The 17,025-nt window shown below is 39.5% G+C and overlaps 1 protein-coding gene across 1 annotated transcript; it reads right to left on the bottom strand.

Annotated features, from left to right (window-relative positions):
- Positions 1-4,460: 4,460 nt before the first annotated feature.
- On the bottom strand, positions 4,461-11,822 carry LOC138976583 (uncharacterized). The gene is made up of 6 exons (XM_070349429.1): positions 11,430-11,822; positions 10,540-10,741; positions 6,914-7,062; positions 6,301-6,366; positions 5,764-5,974; positions 4,461-5,230 (listed from the first exon to the last, which is right to left on the bottom strand). The coding sequence occupies exons 1-6, from the start codon at positions 11,464-11,466 to the stop codon at positions 4,792-4,794; spliced, it is 1,104 nt and encodes a 367-aa protein (XP_070205530.1). The 5' UTR covers positions 11,467-11,822; the 3' UTR covers positions 4,461-4,791.
- Positions 11,823-17,025: the final 5,203 nt, after the last annotated feature.

Here is a 17,025-nt window from a genome sequence, read left to right as displayed (position 1 = left end):
CTGTAAAGTGCCTAATACGAGCATGCGGCCTATTCTGTAAAGTTTGTATCATATGGTTATCGTTCCCACAGAGATCGAGATTTTGCACAGAAAGTTGACTGAGGAGAAGAAGAAACTTTGACGAACCTGGAGATGATCTTGTCAGTTCACCGAACTTGGCAGTTCGAACCCGCGGACTAAGCGACGAATTGGTTTTCAAGCCAGAAGCCTTAACCACTTAGCCATGGCCAGTGGTTTTCACCTTTTACCAATGTGTGTGTCTGACCCTTCTCTCCTCTCCCCCATCTCTTTTTATATTGTTGATGCCTTATTTGTACCTTTTACACGTTTCAGTAGATAAATGTACCTAATTAATTTCATAACATGACTATTGTAACGATGCTACATTGCTATTACTTGCAACGTAGTTGCTTCATTGACTCCTCAGTTTCACGAATTTTTTTCTTCCCTCGAAGTTTCACACGTTTTTTGTTGCTTGAAACAGTTTTCATTATACCTTTGACAATAATATGTCATGTTCGTTTGTATGTAGGCTATATTTTTGTTTGTTTGTTTAGTCTGTTAATCGTTTGCTTGTTTGTCGTTTGTTTTTATTACTTCTTTAATTGATATTCCAACATTTTAAAACGTATTATCATTAGATTAAACCCTCCCATGGGCGAGTGCTGGATGTAAAAAAGCACCTGTTTGCTTATGCCATTACCCTCGTTAATAAAGAATTTGTCATTGTCATTGTCATTTCCCCCCAGAACTGTATGAGAACACACTATTTAGTTATTTCGTAATATGTCATGAAAGCGAACTATTTTCCATTTGAGATCTCTATTTAAAGAAATGAAATCGTTAAAAAATACATATATTTTATCAGTAGATCGTCTAGTACCTTTGCCAAAATGTGCTTTCGAATAAATCGTGTGGGTGTGTTTGTGTGTGTGTATGTGAGTGCGTGTGTGTGTGCGTATGTGTGTGCGTTTGTGCGCGCGCGAGTGTGTGTGTGTGTGTGTGTTTGTGCGTGTGTGTGTGTCGTTCTTGTGGTGTATGTTATAAAAAAATAGAGGTTGTCTGGATCATCATTATTTTATGTTTTATTTAAAAAATAAAGAAAGGAGAATAAAGGACATGTTGTGTTGAGTACAGTCATAAGTTTTTGTCGTTTGCCTGTTTGTGTTTAAATGTGTGTGTGTGTGTGTGTGTGTGTGTGTGTGTGTGTGTGTGTGTGTGTGTGTGTGTGTGTGTGTGTGTGTGAATGTTTGTGTATGTATGTATGTATTGGTGTCTGTCTGTCTGTCTGTCTGTCTGTCTGTCTGACTGTTTTTCTGTCCGTGTGTGCGTTCCTGCATGCTCGCGTCAATGTATGCGAGCGAGCTTGCGTGCGGGTGCGTGGCCTATTGGTTTACAGATTAAAATCATTCTGTGCAGTGTTTTTGGAGATGGGTCTCTACCGTGAGAATAACATATCGTCATAGCCACGCGTTCGTTCAAAATAGTTCTTTTTAAAAAAAAATTTTTTTTAACTATGTGGTATTCTTTTGAAGCCAAGCAACATGCATTTTGGGGCAATTTCATCGGCAAAGTAAATAATAATTGGAAGCTAAAATTTAACAGATTCAATTATGTTTATTTTTCCCAACAAGATTTTAATTTTCTTGAAATGCACATTGTCACTCCTTTTTAAGAGAAGTGTTTGTTTGTTTGTTTGTTTAACTTATTAGCAGGACTTTCTTAATGGTGCTATGAAAAATTACTTGCGGAAAGTATTTGACATTTGTTACCAAACATTGCCGATAAATAGTTTTTTGTGTCTTCTCAGAAACAAAGAATACTGCATTAAACGTTCCATCCAATAAAATAAATCACAGTTTCTCAAATCGGTTTATTAACAGTCAAATTCAAATTGCTTTAACGGTTTAAACAATTTTAAAACTTTCAAAGCAACACACTTGTGAACATTTGCAAAATGATTTTTTTCACAATTTGCTTACATCAACACAATCTGCACACAGCTATTTACGAACATACAATGTACCGTAATTCTTAATCTTCCATGACTATTTGAGAACTGAGTTAGGTATTAAAACAAAATAATACAAAATGATTCGTCTGTTCCTTGTGCACAAGAGTGAAAACAATTGTCTTGATGGTTAGTCAAAAATTTGCATACATAAATCTAGAGAACAATCTGATTCAGCTAATTAAAAATCAAATTATAAAAAAAAACAGGAAAAATAAACTCATGGTGATTTGAGAATCAATCAATCAATATGAGGCTTATATCGCGCGTATTCTGTGGGTACAGTTCTAAGCGCAGGGATTTTTATGCGCAATGTATTTTACTACTAATTCCTGCTACTGGTGACCTCGGTCTACTCAGTGTCTACCGCCCTGTGACCACTATGGTCCAACTCTAAGGACAAACATAACCGTGCACTAGCTTCTAGAAATCCCGTCGAATCTCAGCTATGCGAGTCTAAAGGCGTAATATCCCGGCGGCTTCTCAGATCCTAAAGCAACAAGTGAGAACTGAGTTAGGTATTAAAAAATAACTATAAAAAAACTATTCGTCTGTTCATTGTGCACAAGGTAGAACAAAATTTGTTTTAATTGTTAGTAAAAAGAATTGCATACATAAACCTAGAGAACAATCGAATTCAGATGTAAAAATTGTTTTTTTTAATTTAAACAAGCTTATAGTGTTTGTTGTTACTCGAGTGTCTTCCCTGTACATTAGAATCATTTGCACTTGTTTGGCCTTATGCCAAGATTGAAAACACTACAGACTTCTCTATTCCAGTTCCATTTTTCGTTTGAATTGAAAGGCGTTCAATTTTCAATTCAGACGGAAATTATTAAACTCGATCAATAATAAGTGACTTCCCATCCTAAGGTAAAACATACACGAAATAGGTTAAACAAATATGAAACTCGATCAATGATAATTAACTGCCCATCCTCAAGTAAAATATATACATGAAATAGGTTTAAAAAAAATTAAAAACTTGTTTAAAAAAAAAGGTTGCACGATAATTTATTACCTTGACAAAATCCTAAAGCAACAAGTTACCAATGTCTCAGCTACATATGGGGCAGTTACACACACACACCTCAGCATCGTTGCTACTGGTTACCTCCTTCACTGTTTCCGGAGAAAACCAACCTTTTTTTCTCTAGAATTGCAACCTTCTGACCTTTTTTCGAAAAAATTAAATGAATTACGGACATGTGTACATTATTATTTACACTGTGACACATCTTCTTCAAATACAATGTGACACATCTTCAAATGACGTCTTATTTACACTGTGACACATCTTCAAATGACGTTTAATTTACACTGTGACACATCTTCAAATGACGTTTAATTTACACTGTGACATATCTTCAAATGACGTCTAATTTACACTGTGACACATCTTCAAATGACGTCTTATTTACACTCTGAAACATCTTGAGACAAAAAGGTTTTCTTTCTAACGTAAAGCCTTCTACTTTGGAAAACATGATCAGGGAGTGGTGTTAATTAGTTCAGTTTACTTGGTGTCGCATATCTTTAAAGGCACACACTCCTCCACGTAAAACCAGTTCGGTTCACCATCTCAGTTCTTGCCAGGATTTTTGTTTCTGGGATAAGACCGTCCCCCGACTTGGTCACATACCAAAAATAAACAGTCTGGGTGTTCTCTGCGCATAGCCGGAATTTTTGGATGAATTAAAAGCCACAAGTTTTTTTTAATTTATTTAGTTTTTTTTAGTAATTCATAAACAAATGAAACAAGAGGCGAAGCCTTCAAGGCTCACGTAAGAAATAGACAAACAGTAACACAAAATCAATCACTCCGTCACACATACACACACACACACAGTAAGCATTGGTGACACTGTGCAAGAAAGAGAGACACTAGATCTAGATCTGTCTGTCTGCATGTAGCCTACTTACAGACACGACTGCCAAATAGTCTCGGCCCGCCTCAAAATAACAATGACCGAGACATTCCTTCGCATGACGTCTAACCCTCTTACGCCATAATGTGACGTCTTCAAATGACGAAATGTTAAAGTTTCTACCACAGACATACACACGCACGCACGCACATACGCACATACGCACATACGCACGCACGCACAGACAGACAAAGTTACGATCGCATAGGCTACACTTCGTGAGCCAAAAATCACTACAAGCAGCAAGGCTCCTCTTGATATGTGACCATGCGGAGAGATGGTCGTATCCCACGCAAAAGCCTGGCAGTATCTGATATCTTGAGCCGAAGTGTTTTCATCAGAAGTTGTGTGCCTTTAATCTCCGGATGACGTATGATCACAAGAACGGGTGACGTGGCCGAGCAGTTAAAAATATTCCAGGACTGAAAACGACGTCGTCAGTTGTTGTTGTTAAATAATACAAGGATATCTTGCTCGCTCTTGACACCCCCCCCCCCCCCCCACCCCCCACCCCCCCCCCCCCCCCTCCATTTGTTTCTTCCTCTTTCTTTTTTTCGTATGTCTTTTTCTCCTGCCTCCACTCTTATATTGCTTCATTCTTGCCTGGCCCTGCATTGCTTTTCCGGGCTTTATCTGCAAACTCTTCTGTTATTTTTTCGGCACACCTCATCTCAGCCCAACTATTTCTTTTTGTCCTCTCTTCGTTTTTAAACGTCGATCAAGTAGAATGTCTGTACAATTGGTCCGCTCAACCGTGACAGAAAAAAAGAAATCCATGTACAGTCGTACTACCAGTCGTCTTTCTAGTGTGAATGTCAACGAGCACACTTTATGTCAACACTCCTGCTCGGCTCACTCTCCATCATAGTTGACGTAATTCCCTGCACAGCCTGACATCACCATGTATCCAGTGTTATCAATGGCCAAGCTCGTTGCCTCTAGCTGCAAGGGAATCACCTGCGATTTTCTCACTTTCGATGCGCTCGACTCCTCGGAAATGGAACTCAGACGACCGGTCTTGGAAGACTCAATGTCTTTTTCGTCGAGAGGGTCTGCGTCGCCGAGACAGTTCTCATAAATGTTGTCAGCGTCCGAAGAAGGAAAGGGTGCGTAAAAATTGACTATGGTCGTGTTGTCGTGGTGACCTTCACTGCTGCAGCTTCCCGCGGTCCTGGCGGAAGTGGCCATCTCGGCGCGCGCGGCCCATGATGCATTGCTTTCGCTCCTCTTCACGGGTCGTCTGGTCTTTGTGGTGGCTGTGTTGTCCGGGATGGAGTCCTCGCTTTCCAGCCTGCAGTTGAATCAGTAGAGAAAGACGGTAAAGTTGACATGGACAAAGATCGACATCATGCTCGTGTTTTGTTTTTCTGCGTGAAGATTTATTCCTGTTTGTTTGTTGTGTGTGTGTGTGTGTGAATACGAATACGAATATGAATATGAATATGAATATGAATATGAATATGAATATTTATATGTTTGTGTGTGTGTGTTTGTGTGTGTGTATATGTGTGTGTGTGTGTGTGTGTATGTGTGTGTGTGTGTGTGTCTATCTGTGTCTGTATCTGTGTCTGTGTCTGTCTGTCTGTCTGTCTGTGTCTTTGTGTGATTGTGTGTGTGTGTTCTTTGAGGTATTTTTGCCGGTTTGGTGGATTCGGGTAAGAATAAAGTTCGCCGGTATCATTCATTACTTCGCATCGTGAAAGATGTGAAGAGCTTACTTCCGTGCGACACCCTTGCACTAATGAGAAAAATAAATCCATTTTGAATGAAACCGGTTATTGAAACATGAACTGAGCTGGACTAAAATTCAAGGGGGGTACAAACCTTGGCCTAGCACCGCCGTTGCGAGTGTAACTGGTTGAGGACTCTGATCTGATGCCATCAATGTTGACGTGAACGGAGGTGTTGGTGGTGGTCTGCTGGTGCTGTCGTCGTCTTCTGATGACGACGCAGGCGACGACGCTGACGGCGATGATAAGAACGCCGATAATGAGGATGAGAGCGACCTCTATCCCCGACAGTCCTGTCGCATTGTCTGAAGAAGGAGAACGAAATGTAGAGGAGGGCATTGTAACAAAAATGCTCTATAATGCTGAATTTCCAACAAAGCTAAACTAAACTTTGATATACAGATGCTGGCAACGCCTAGAAAGTACAGCGCTAAACTAAAATGATGACAACAACAACAACAACAACAACAACAACAACAACAACAACAGCAACAAGTGTATTACACAGGTTTGAAGATATTAATAAACGGAAGAAGGAAACATACAGCTAGTGTTTCAGAATGCTTTAGGCGTGTATGTATAATATTGTTGCCAATAACATTGGAATGTGCGTGTTTTATGTAGCACTTACCTATCTCTGTTGGACCGATAGTGTTTCCCATGGCTTTCATGGCATTGATTCTTGATTCCACGTCATCTGAAATGAAATGAAATCACACAACTTAGGATATTGATTAAACGTATCAAATATTGAATACGTTGATGGATAAATAAATGCCTTGCTACAGAACATGACAGGGAATGTCCGTAAAATAATATTCAAATGAAAAAAAATAAAAACAAATAGGTCAATAAAAAAAGTTCAATCAATTATTTCAAACATGAAGTAAAATGTACCAAACAATATACAGTGATGGGCAATAACTCTTGTCGTGTTTTTGTAGGGCCTGATTAAGAATCTGAGGCAAACTTGACCCCTAATCATAATTATGTATAGCTTAGTGGGTTTTACCTATAGAGACTCGCGATCGCCATTGTAGCTACTGTATTTGACTAAAAACAGTGGTAACGTCTATAACCACCTTGTACATGTTATGAAAAAAACACCTGTTCAACAATGTTTAATATCATGATATGTAAACAATCATGCTATAGAATATATGAAGAAACGTTATATTTCTCATTTTGTAAATTAAAACCAAAATTAAAAGTTTTCTTGTACACTCTCGCATTTGCCCTCATACCTTGGTTTTCTCCGTAAAACACGTGGCATTTAAAGCCACGCGAGTTAGAATCCCGTTCGTGAGATTTAGTGTGCAATTCCATTTTTAAAGTAGACTTGAAATATAGTTCGGGTGGCTTGTGTTTGCAGCGATACTGGTACGTTTTGACACTGAAAATAAAAAAATATAATCAAAGTCAGTGTTAATAAATCTTGAATAATTCCTATATCCTCTTAATAAGACAAAAATAACTATAACAAGGCAATTAACACCTTGTACCCCACCTATGTTGACCAAGGTTTTTTTGGCCGAGACCAGCTGTGCTGCAGAAGGTCACTCAGAATTGTAGTAACTGTGTATCAACACGCTGAAATGCAGGCGTTAGATAGACATTACAGGAAGCGACTGAAGCTAATAGTATGAGCAGATATATCCGCACCTGTTCAGATTGAGCCATATGAGTGGGTACGGATATATCCGTACCTGTTCAGATAGAGCCAAAAGAGTGGGTACGGATATATCCGAACCTGTTCAGATAGAGCCATATGAGTGGGAACGGATATATCCGTACCTGTTCAGATAGAGCCATATGAGTGGGTACGGATATATCCGTACCTGTTCAGATAGAGCCATATGAGTGGGTACGGATATATCCGAACCTGTTCAGATAGAGCCATATGAGTGGGTACGGATATATCCGTACCTGTTCAGATAGAGCCAAAAGAGTGGGTACGGATATATCCGAACCTGTTCAGATAGAGCCATATGAGTGGGAACGGATATATCCGTACCTGTTCAGATAGAGCCATATGAGTGGGAACGGATATATCCGTACCTGTTCAGATAGAGCCATATGAGTGGGTACGGATATATCCGTACCTGTTCAGATAGAGCCATATGAGTGGGTACGGATATATCCGTACCTGTTCAGATAGAGCCATATGAGTGGGTACGGATATATCCGTACCTGTTCAGATAGAGCCATATGAGTGGGTACGGATATATCCGTACCTGTTCAGATAGAGCCATATGAGTGGGTACGGATATATCCGTACCTGTTCAGATAGAGCCATATGAGTGGGTACGGATATATCCGTACCTGTTCAGATAGAGCCATATGAGTGGGTACGGATATATCCGAACCTGGGAGGAAATGAGTTTGAAAGCAAAGACAAAAGAAAGACAAAAGAAAGAAAAGAAGATCTGGAAGACGGCTGATGTTGTACATTCACTCCCGCCCCTCTAATATAAAATCTGAGAACTGCTTTCTAAAATTTGGGGAGAGATTGGGGACTAAGTAATGTCATGATAATTATAGTCCCGGGAAGTTTCCCCTTTAGGTGGACTCCTCCCTTGGAGAAAACGAGCTTTTAAGCAATAAGCGCGATACCCTTTTTTCTGCGTGCGTGTGTTCGTGTTATTTAAGCCCTGAGACATTCACTGTGAAATTGGGATCTTTATCGTGCGCATGCAGATGTGTGGCCATCGAGGAAAGACTACACTAATAATATTCACGAGACCTTAATGAATAGAGTGACACGAAGACGACGAGTTTTCCTTTTTCTAGGATAGTCCGGAAATTCAAAGAACTGAAACGCAAGGAATATTTTATAAGAATGAAACGTAAGAACCGCGCCCAATTTGTTGAGCGTAACGACAAACCTTCGCGGAACTTTGTATTCATGGAAATTGTTACCAACCAAACATCCGACTCAAATTCAATGAGTCAATGCGATGTTACTGCAAATCATTATGCACATTTAGACAACTGAAGGTTTTCTAACTTATGATTCAAATTAGTTTTCTGTTCGGAGTTCAAGAAACAGCAAGCACACTGAGGCGCTGATTATTACTATTGCGAAGGGTGCAGATTTAACGGTTGTTACATTGTCAATGGCAAGGCAAGGCAAGGCAAGGGAATATTTTTATTTTTAAAAAACCTAGGGTTTCATGAATCGTTTGCGTCTCAATAAAAAAATGTCAATAACTATGTGTCTTCCAGTTCTAATTCTTTGCTAACGTACAATCTAAACGATAATTTCATAATCTAGACTAGACTATCGTTTTGTTCTGATTTCAATCTGATGGATAAATCGGTACATGTATTTCTACACGTGACTAGCTGTAGAACACAAGCATACGTATTCCCTAAGCACAGGCAATATATCACCTAACCACAGACGCATATCTCCAAAACAATTGCATATGAATTTCGTAAACGTCTTTGTGCGCGTCTGGTATGGCAAGAACAAGAACAAAAATAAACAATGAATTTTCTGTTTACAAAAAATAGAACGTTGCTTTAAAATGCATCAAAACAATAAGTTACAATCACAAAAATGTCGACCCTACGGTCTTTTAAGTGCACAGACAAAAACAAATTAAACTACTTAAGTTTGAATTAAGTTCTTGTTACTTATTGTTTGTCTATGCACTTAAAAGACCGTTGGGTCGACATAATATTATTTGTGATTGTAACGTATTGTTTTGTTAATAACAAACGTTCCAACAAATTACCTTTCTTGTTTTTTGATTCTGAATTTTGAAACGTTGGCAGTCTCTTTGTTCTTGGATTTGCATGCCTAAACATTTATACAATTAGACGTCAACCCCCCGCGGGTTAGGGGGAGTCCCATATTGGTTGGGACGAGAAAGAATTTACCCGATGCTACCCAGCATGTCGTAAGAGGCGACTAACGGATTCTGTTTCTCCTTTTACCCTTGTTAAGTGTTTCTTGTATAGAATATAGTCAATGTTTGTAAAGATTTTAGTCAAGCAGTATGTAAGAAATGTTAAGTCCTTTGTACTGGAAACTTGCATTCTCCCAGTAAGGTCATATATTGTACTACGTTGCAAGCCCCTGGAGCAGTTTTTTGATTAGTGCTTTTGTGAACAAGAAACAATTAACAAGTGGCTCTATCCCATCTCCCCCCTTTCCCCGTCGCGATATAACCTTGAATGGTTGAAAACGACGTTAAACACCAAATAAAGAAAGAAAGAAAGATTAGACGTCACACCAAGACAGAGGACAATGATGTCATCTAGCATCCTACATTTCACGTCATGCAGGAGATGATAAAGACACACACACAAAACACAATACAATAAGAACAAGAACACAATAAAAGAAAAATGCAAGGCAAAGACACAAGAAAAGAAAGAGAAAGAACAGAAAACAAGATCTGGAAGACGGCTGATGATGTAGAGTCTCACCCGCCCCCCCTAATATAAAATCTGAGAACTGCTTCCTCAAATTGGGCGAGAGATTGGGGACTAGGGAATCTTTTTGTTTTACGTCATTTGTATATCATAATATTTATAGACCAGTGAAGGGAAAAACGGTAACAAATCATCACAGAAACAATAGTTTGAGAACAAATTTAAAAGATACAATTTTAATAAAGTTGCAAACAATTGATTTAGATATAAGCAGATAACGTATATGATACATAGTTAATAAAAAAAAATTAAAATATAAAAAAACGTATATGATACATAGTTTATAAAAAAAAATTAAAACATAAAAAAATAAATAAAAAAAGTTTGAACTTACAGCAACAACAACAACAACAACAACAACAACAACAACAACAACAACAAACAATAACAACAACAACAACAATCACAGAGACAAATTTCTGTGTACCTGACACGATCAACGACATCCGGTTCATCGCATACTAGATCAAAGTCCACAAAGTAGACACCCCAGTATCCACTCTGCGCTGACCATTCCCACGTGTACGTGTTCCCAGACGGGTAGGTTTCAGGGTAGTTTTCTGACGTCACGTCGAGGTAGTCACGTGACGCGTTGTAGAAGTGAACAACATGGCGGCCCGCAGTGTAACCTGTAGTAGATAACAGATTACAGGGTGTTTGATTGCCGATTGAAACCAGGAATTAATCTTAACAGACAAGCAGAATTATCAGATTATTCTTAGTGGCTACAAAATAAGCTCGGTAACTTCGCATAATGGTCGTAATTAAGAAGGTCATTTAGGCTGAATTCATAACTGAAATCCGAAGCCTGGTGACAACCAATAACTGAAAAGTTTTGAGCAGACCAGATTATTTGTGGCTGTAAAAGATCATGTGTACCTGTGCATCAATGAATTAATGAAGACTTTTTTCATACAATTTTTTTGTTTTCAATGACAGAAGGAATACTGGGTTTTTTTTCGTTGGGTGAGAAACCATCAGTTGGAACGTAAACATACAAGATAAAAGATGCAACCAGTACTCGGTTACCACGTGTATGTTTGAATAGATGTTTTATTGTGTACAATACCTGGCATTGTGTATGTGTGTGTGTGTGTGTGTGTGTGTGTGTGTGTGAGTGCGTGCGCGCGCGCGTGTGTGTATGCGTGTGTGTGTGTGTGTGTGTGTGTGTGTGTATCAGTGTGTGTGTGTGTGTATCGGTGTGTGTGTGTGTGTGTGTGTGTGTGTGTGTGTGTGTGTTTACTAAGTAGAATTTCCCGTCACGCACACAGAAACAAACACGCAGATAATCATTCACGTATTCAGCCATTCTCTTACCTGCCAACAGTATGACGGGGAATACCAACGTCAGCATCGTAGAAGATACACAAGTAATCCTCAAGACTGAACTCTTATTTTTTGAAGCCTTTCTTGAAAATCCCACTTCAGAGAAAACAAACACCAGAAGAACAAAGGCTCAAAACACTAATAAAACAAAAGCTTTTGTTGTAAAACGCTTTTTTCCCAGTTTGGATTGGAGTTGTATTTATTCTTAGTAGTAATAAGCGTTTGAACACAACACAATCAGGCTGATTTAAGGAGTTATCCGGTTGCAAATGCTCCACGATCTCAAGTCACTAGTGCATTCACACACACAATGCCGACTAAATTATATATAAGTGTCTGGTTGTTTCTGAAACGCTGGGTTGAGCACTAGTGACCCAGCTTATAGAAGTGACACTGAAATTAAAAACTGGGCTGCTTTGGCTGCTGTCAGCTTCATTTCGGCGTCATCCAATCAAAAGACAAATCAAGGATTGTTCACAACTGAAACGACGCCATTTGATTGAGGAATCTTCCGGGTTGCTTGTGCATCTCTATCTATCCCTATCTCTCTCTCTCTCTCTCTCTCTCTCTCTCTCTCTCTCTCTCTCTCTCTCTCTCTGTAAATGGCGCTGGTTTTTTCTGTCTCTATGTCTCTCTTTCTCACTCTCTCTCCGTCTCAAAGTTTTGTTCTATTGTTGTCCACGTTCATTTCTGTCTGTCTGTATCGTGTACGTGTTACCTTATCCTGAATAAACTTTGCTGATATGTATGTATGTATGTCTGTTTCGTTGTGTCCTACCATCTGTTTGTGTTTCTCTCCCTTTCTTTCAGTCTACATGTCTCGCTGCCTGCCTGCTTGTCTGTTTGTCCGTCTGTCTACCCCCCCCCCCCCCATTCTCAATCTCCCTCTGTTACACATTAGACATTTGTATTAGAAGTAAGGACCGGTTGTAAGAAAAGGCGTCGCCTTAAACCTCTATCCTTGAAAAATAAAGTTCCATCATCATCATCATCATCATCATCATCTGTCTGTCTGGCTGTCTTTCCTCTCTCTCTAACACACACACACACACACACACACACACACACACACACACACACACACACACACACACACACACACACACTGTCACACACATACACACACACACTGTCACACACATACACACACACACACACACACACATACACACTACCACACACACACACACACACACACACACACACACACACACACTGTCACACACATACACACACACACACTGTCACACACATACACACACACACACACACACACACACACACACACACACATACATACACACTACCACACACACATACACACACACACACACACAAACACACACAAACCGACCCGCTTATTAGATATCAATCTTTGACTCATCCCCACTCGAAACACTTCCGTAAGCCGGCAGGCAGACTGTCGCCATTGTTTATTGAAGAATCAACCATTTGTTGAATCCTGTTTGCCTGCATTAGAGTGTAAAGTGTAGAGTCCATATTCACTTCTATGTTAGTGCTGCCCTATATTTTCGACCTATATGTTAATTATTTGTATCAAATGAAAGATCGATGAGACAGATTGCCCTTTGATACAAAATCAAAGAGAACAGTGTTGCAGTACCGGGCGTATTTATTGTTCGTTTAGAGTCCTTCTTCTTTGTTCTTCAGCGTTCCAGAATTTTCTGGTTACGTGTGAGCTCGTTTTCCCATTTGGGTTCCCCACACTATACTCTGAGAGCATAGTCAGCTTCACTCCGCTTTCGTTGGGTAGGCATGCTGGGTATGTTCGTGTTTCCATAACCCACCGAACTCCGACATGGATTACGGGATTTTTTTCCGTGCGCACTTGGTCTTGTGCTTGCGTGTACACACGAAGGGGGTTAAGTCACTAGCAGGTCTGCACAGAAGTTGACCTGGGAGATCGGAAAAATCTCCACTCTTAACCCACCAGGCGGCAGCGACCGGGGTTCGAACTCACGACCTCCCGATTAGGAGGCCGACGTCTTACCACCACGCCACTGCGCCCGTTTAGAGTCCATTTTCAATGTGTCGTCGAGGTCATATTTTTCATCTGTGCCAAATATGTGTTCTTAATAACTTATCGATGAGACAGATTGCACTTTGACGTAGAGACGTAGAGACGTAGAGACGCAGAGACGCAGAGACGTAGAGACGTAGAGACGCAGAGACGTAGAGACGTAGAGACGTAGAGACGCAGAGACGTAGAGACGCAGAGACGCAGAGACGTAGAGAACAGTTATGATTGCATTACGAGTGTTTGGGTCCATTTTCCATGCGTCATCGATGTCGTATTTATGACCTGTGAAAATATACTTCTATTCAATAAGATAATCGATCAAACAGTTTGCACTTTTTTACAGAAACAAAGAGAACAGTGCTGCGGTGGTGAATGCTTTTATTCGTTTTACTTTTGCGTCAGTGTTGTTTGTTGCTCTTTACGTTAACCCTGCACCCTCAAACGAAAAGACACATGTACGCACGCACGTACTACGGGCGCGCGCACAACCACGATGGGTATATTCCAGTTTATTCGCTACCTGAATGTATGTGCATGTGTGTGTGTGCGTGCGTGCGTGCGTGTGTGTGTGTGTGTGTGTGTGTCTGTGCGTGCGAACATCCGCCACAACAACAAACCAACCGACACACACACACACACGCACACAAAAACAAACGGAATTAACACGATGGGTATATATTCCAGTGTATTCGCTATCTTAATGTATGTGCATGTGTGTGCGTGCGTGTGTGTGGGTGTGTGTTTGTGCGTGCGAACATTCGCCACAACAACAAACCAACCAATACACACACACACACACACACACACACACACACACACACACACACACACACACACACACACGAACAAACGGAATTAACACAAAAAAACAGAGGACACCAAAGAACACTCTATTTATTTTACTGCAAGGAACACCATTCAAAGTCAGCTAAACCTGACAGTATAATTGGCTTCAGTAAATCAGTAAATAAATCACGACACCTGGGTTAATAAAAGGGAACATTTTATACTATGGCTGAATTAAGTTAAAAACAATATTATTATGTGAATGCTTTATTAAGAATAATATGTAGCTATTTTGCAATACAAAAAAAGCGGAAATCTCTTATTCATACACTTCTTCTTCTTCTTCTTCTTCTTCTTGGCGTTCGCAGAGGTTACACGATCAGTCCAGCACTGGTGATAAATGTTGTCGTTTTCTCCAACTCCTGTCGGCTGCCGTATAGTTTGGTCTGCAAGGGAGTTGGTGACGGCCACACTTCTTTTCGTTCCTCATCTAGTAAGGGACATCGCTGTAAGATGTGTTCCGCTGTTTGGTCTACTTGACCGCAGGCACAGGTTGGTGATGGCGCCAGCTTGAACGTTCGGTTCATGTGAGCATTGAGCCTGTTGTGGCCAGTACGCAGCCTGATGAGGTTGACTTGCTGCTCTCTGGACATTGTGTTCATACACAAACCGTATGATACAGCTGTGGATTAAGCAACCAACAAAAGATTCAGACTTCACAATTAAAAAATCTAGACATTAAATAAATTCTTCAAGTGCCTATCTAACACAGGAATGCAAAAACGTAAACACGAAATGGATACGATACCGGTGCCATAAAAAAACAAATTCAGATTTTTTCAAAACAATATTGAGAGTTGAATAAATAGTAATGTGCCAGCTAAAAATTTATTCACATATTGCAAATTTGCAACCAGTCATATAAAACATGTATTTTCATCTAAAAATAAGTCAAGAGGTACATTGATAATACATACACATTTTCATTCATTCGTATATATACGCCCCCCTCTATCTCTTACACACACACACACACACACACACACACACACACACACACACACACAGATAGAGACAGAATCATCTCTTTGTGCGCAAGATCGCCGGTGTTTATTTTCATACGCATTCAGAAGCATATATATTGGAGACAGTTTGCGTCTGAAAGAATGCAGCTTCATTCACCATTTCATTCCACATGATAATATCTCAAACGTTCACTTATTTATCTAAACGTCGGCTAGTTTAGACAAGCGAATAACAATTAAAACACTTTATTGCCAATTAGGATGAGTACATTCAAATGGAAAATTGTCTTTGACGCAACGAACAAAACGAAGATGCAGGCTTTCAAGAATTGCACTCATCAGTGAATTATTACATCTTTAAATTATGTGTAAAAGAAATCAGACGCTCAAAGATTAGCTACTTTATTATTTGTCCTTCTGATGTAGAAAAGATTCTATCCTTATCTAAAAATGTTCGGTTTAATCTAACTGCCCTCACTGTTAATGTGTTCAAATGTTTCAAACGCAGATGCTATCGGTGTGTTGAGGTTAAGGCGACGTGAGACATTAAGGTTAAGGCGACATCAAAATTAAACTTGGAGAATACATGGAATAACTTAGTTTTCTGGGTAGTTATTGAAGTGACTTATGAAAAGAAATGAAAAATATGTGAATACTACAGGACATAGACTGCCGTTGCTATGGAAACTGGCTTAAACAGCGCCATATTGGATTTCTAGGAAACGGTTTTACAGCAACATCATACATCAGAAATGCTTAATATTTGGCACAAAGATACACATGACTTTTATCTACAATCATATAGAACGATTGTTTGATAAAAGACTACAGTTGAATTAATATCAATTTTTGAAATAAGGATTAATGAATATGCGGTTAGAAATTCATTAATCCTTATTACAAAAATTAATATAAATTCAACTGTAGTCTTTAGTAAAAAAAATATCGTTTTATATGATTGTAGATAAAATTCATGTGTGTCTTTGTGATGCATTTTTGATGTATGATGTCGCTGTAAAACCGTTTCCTAGAAATCCAATATGGCGGCTGTTTCCATAGCAACGGCGATCTATGTCCATTAATATTTACACATTTTTCATTCATTGTTATAAGTCACTTCAATAACTACCAAGAAAACTAGGTTATTCCATGTATTCTCCAAGTTTAATTTTAGTGCCACACATCGCCTTAACTGTTTCGGGATACAATAATGTAGAATGTTCTAACCTGACTATTCGCCATTTCCAAATTCATCGCTGGTTGGAATTCTACTGTGAATAGACCATTATGTTCCACAGCATGCTACGTGGTTTTTGCTTTTGATTGTACGGTAATTGTGGTCATTATGCAAAAGAATAAAACATTGTTAAAAGGTTCAGTCCACCCCGAGCACACGACCATATTCACAGCCACACATCTGTCAAGACTTTTACAAGGTTTGAGAACATACTTTCACAAGGACGCATACCACGCACACACACGCACAAGATCAATACAAGGTTTAATCTGGGAGAAAAGGGCAATGGGCCATTTGTCCCCCTCAACCAAATTCTGATGGGACATAGTTGAAGGTAAGATTTAAAGAAGCGCCTAAGAGGCCTGTACGCGTTTTGATCAAAGATGCAAAATGGTGCAATATGGTGCCATCTGAGAATAAGTCGCTATATCGTGTTATATATATGTGTGTGTGTGTGTGTGTGTGTGTGTGTGTGTGTGTGTGTGTGTGTGTGTGTGT

The sequence above is a fragment of the Littorina saxatilis genome, linkage group LG9, assembly GCF_037325665.1.
Source record: "Littorina saxatilis isolate snail1 linkage group LG9, US_GU_Lsax_2.0, whole genome shotgun sequence".
In the NCBI taxonomy this organism is placed as follows: Eukaryota; Metazoa; Mollusca; class Gastropoda; order Littorinimorpha; family Littorinidae; genus Littorina; species Littorina saxatilis.
This window is presented reverse-complemented; position numbering and strand designations above follow the sequence as displayed.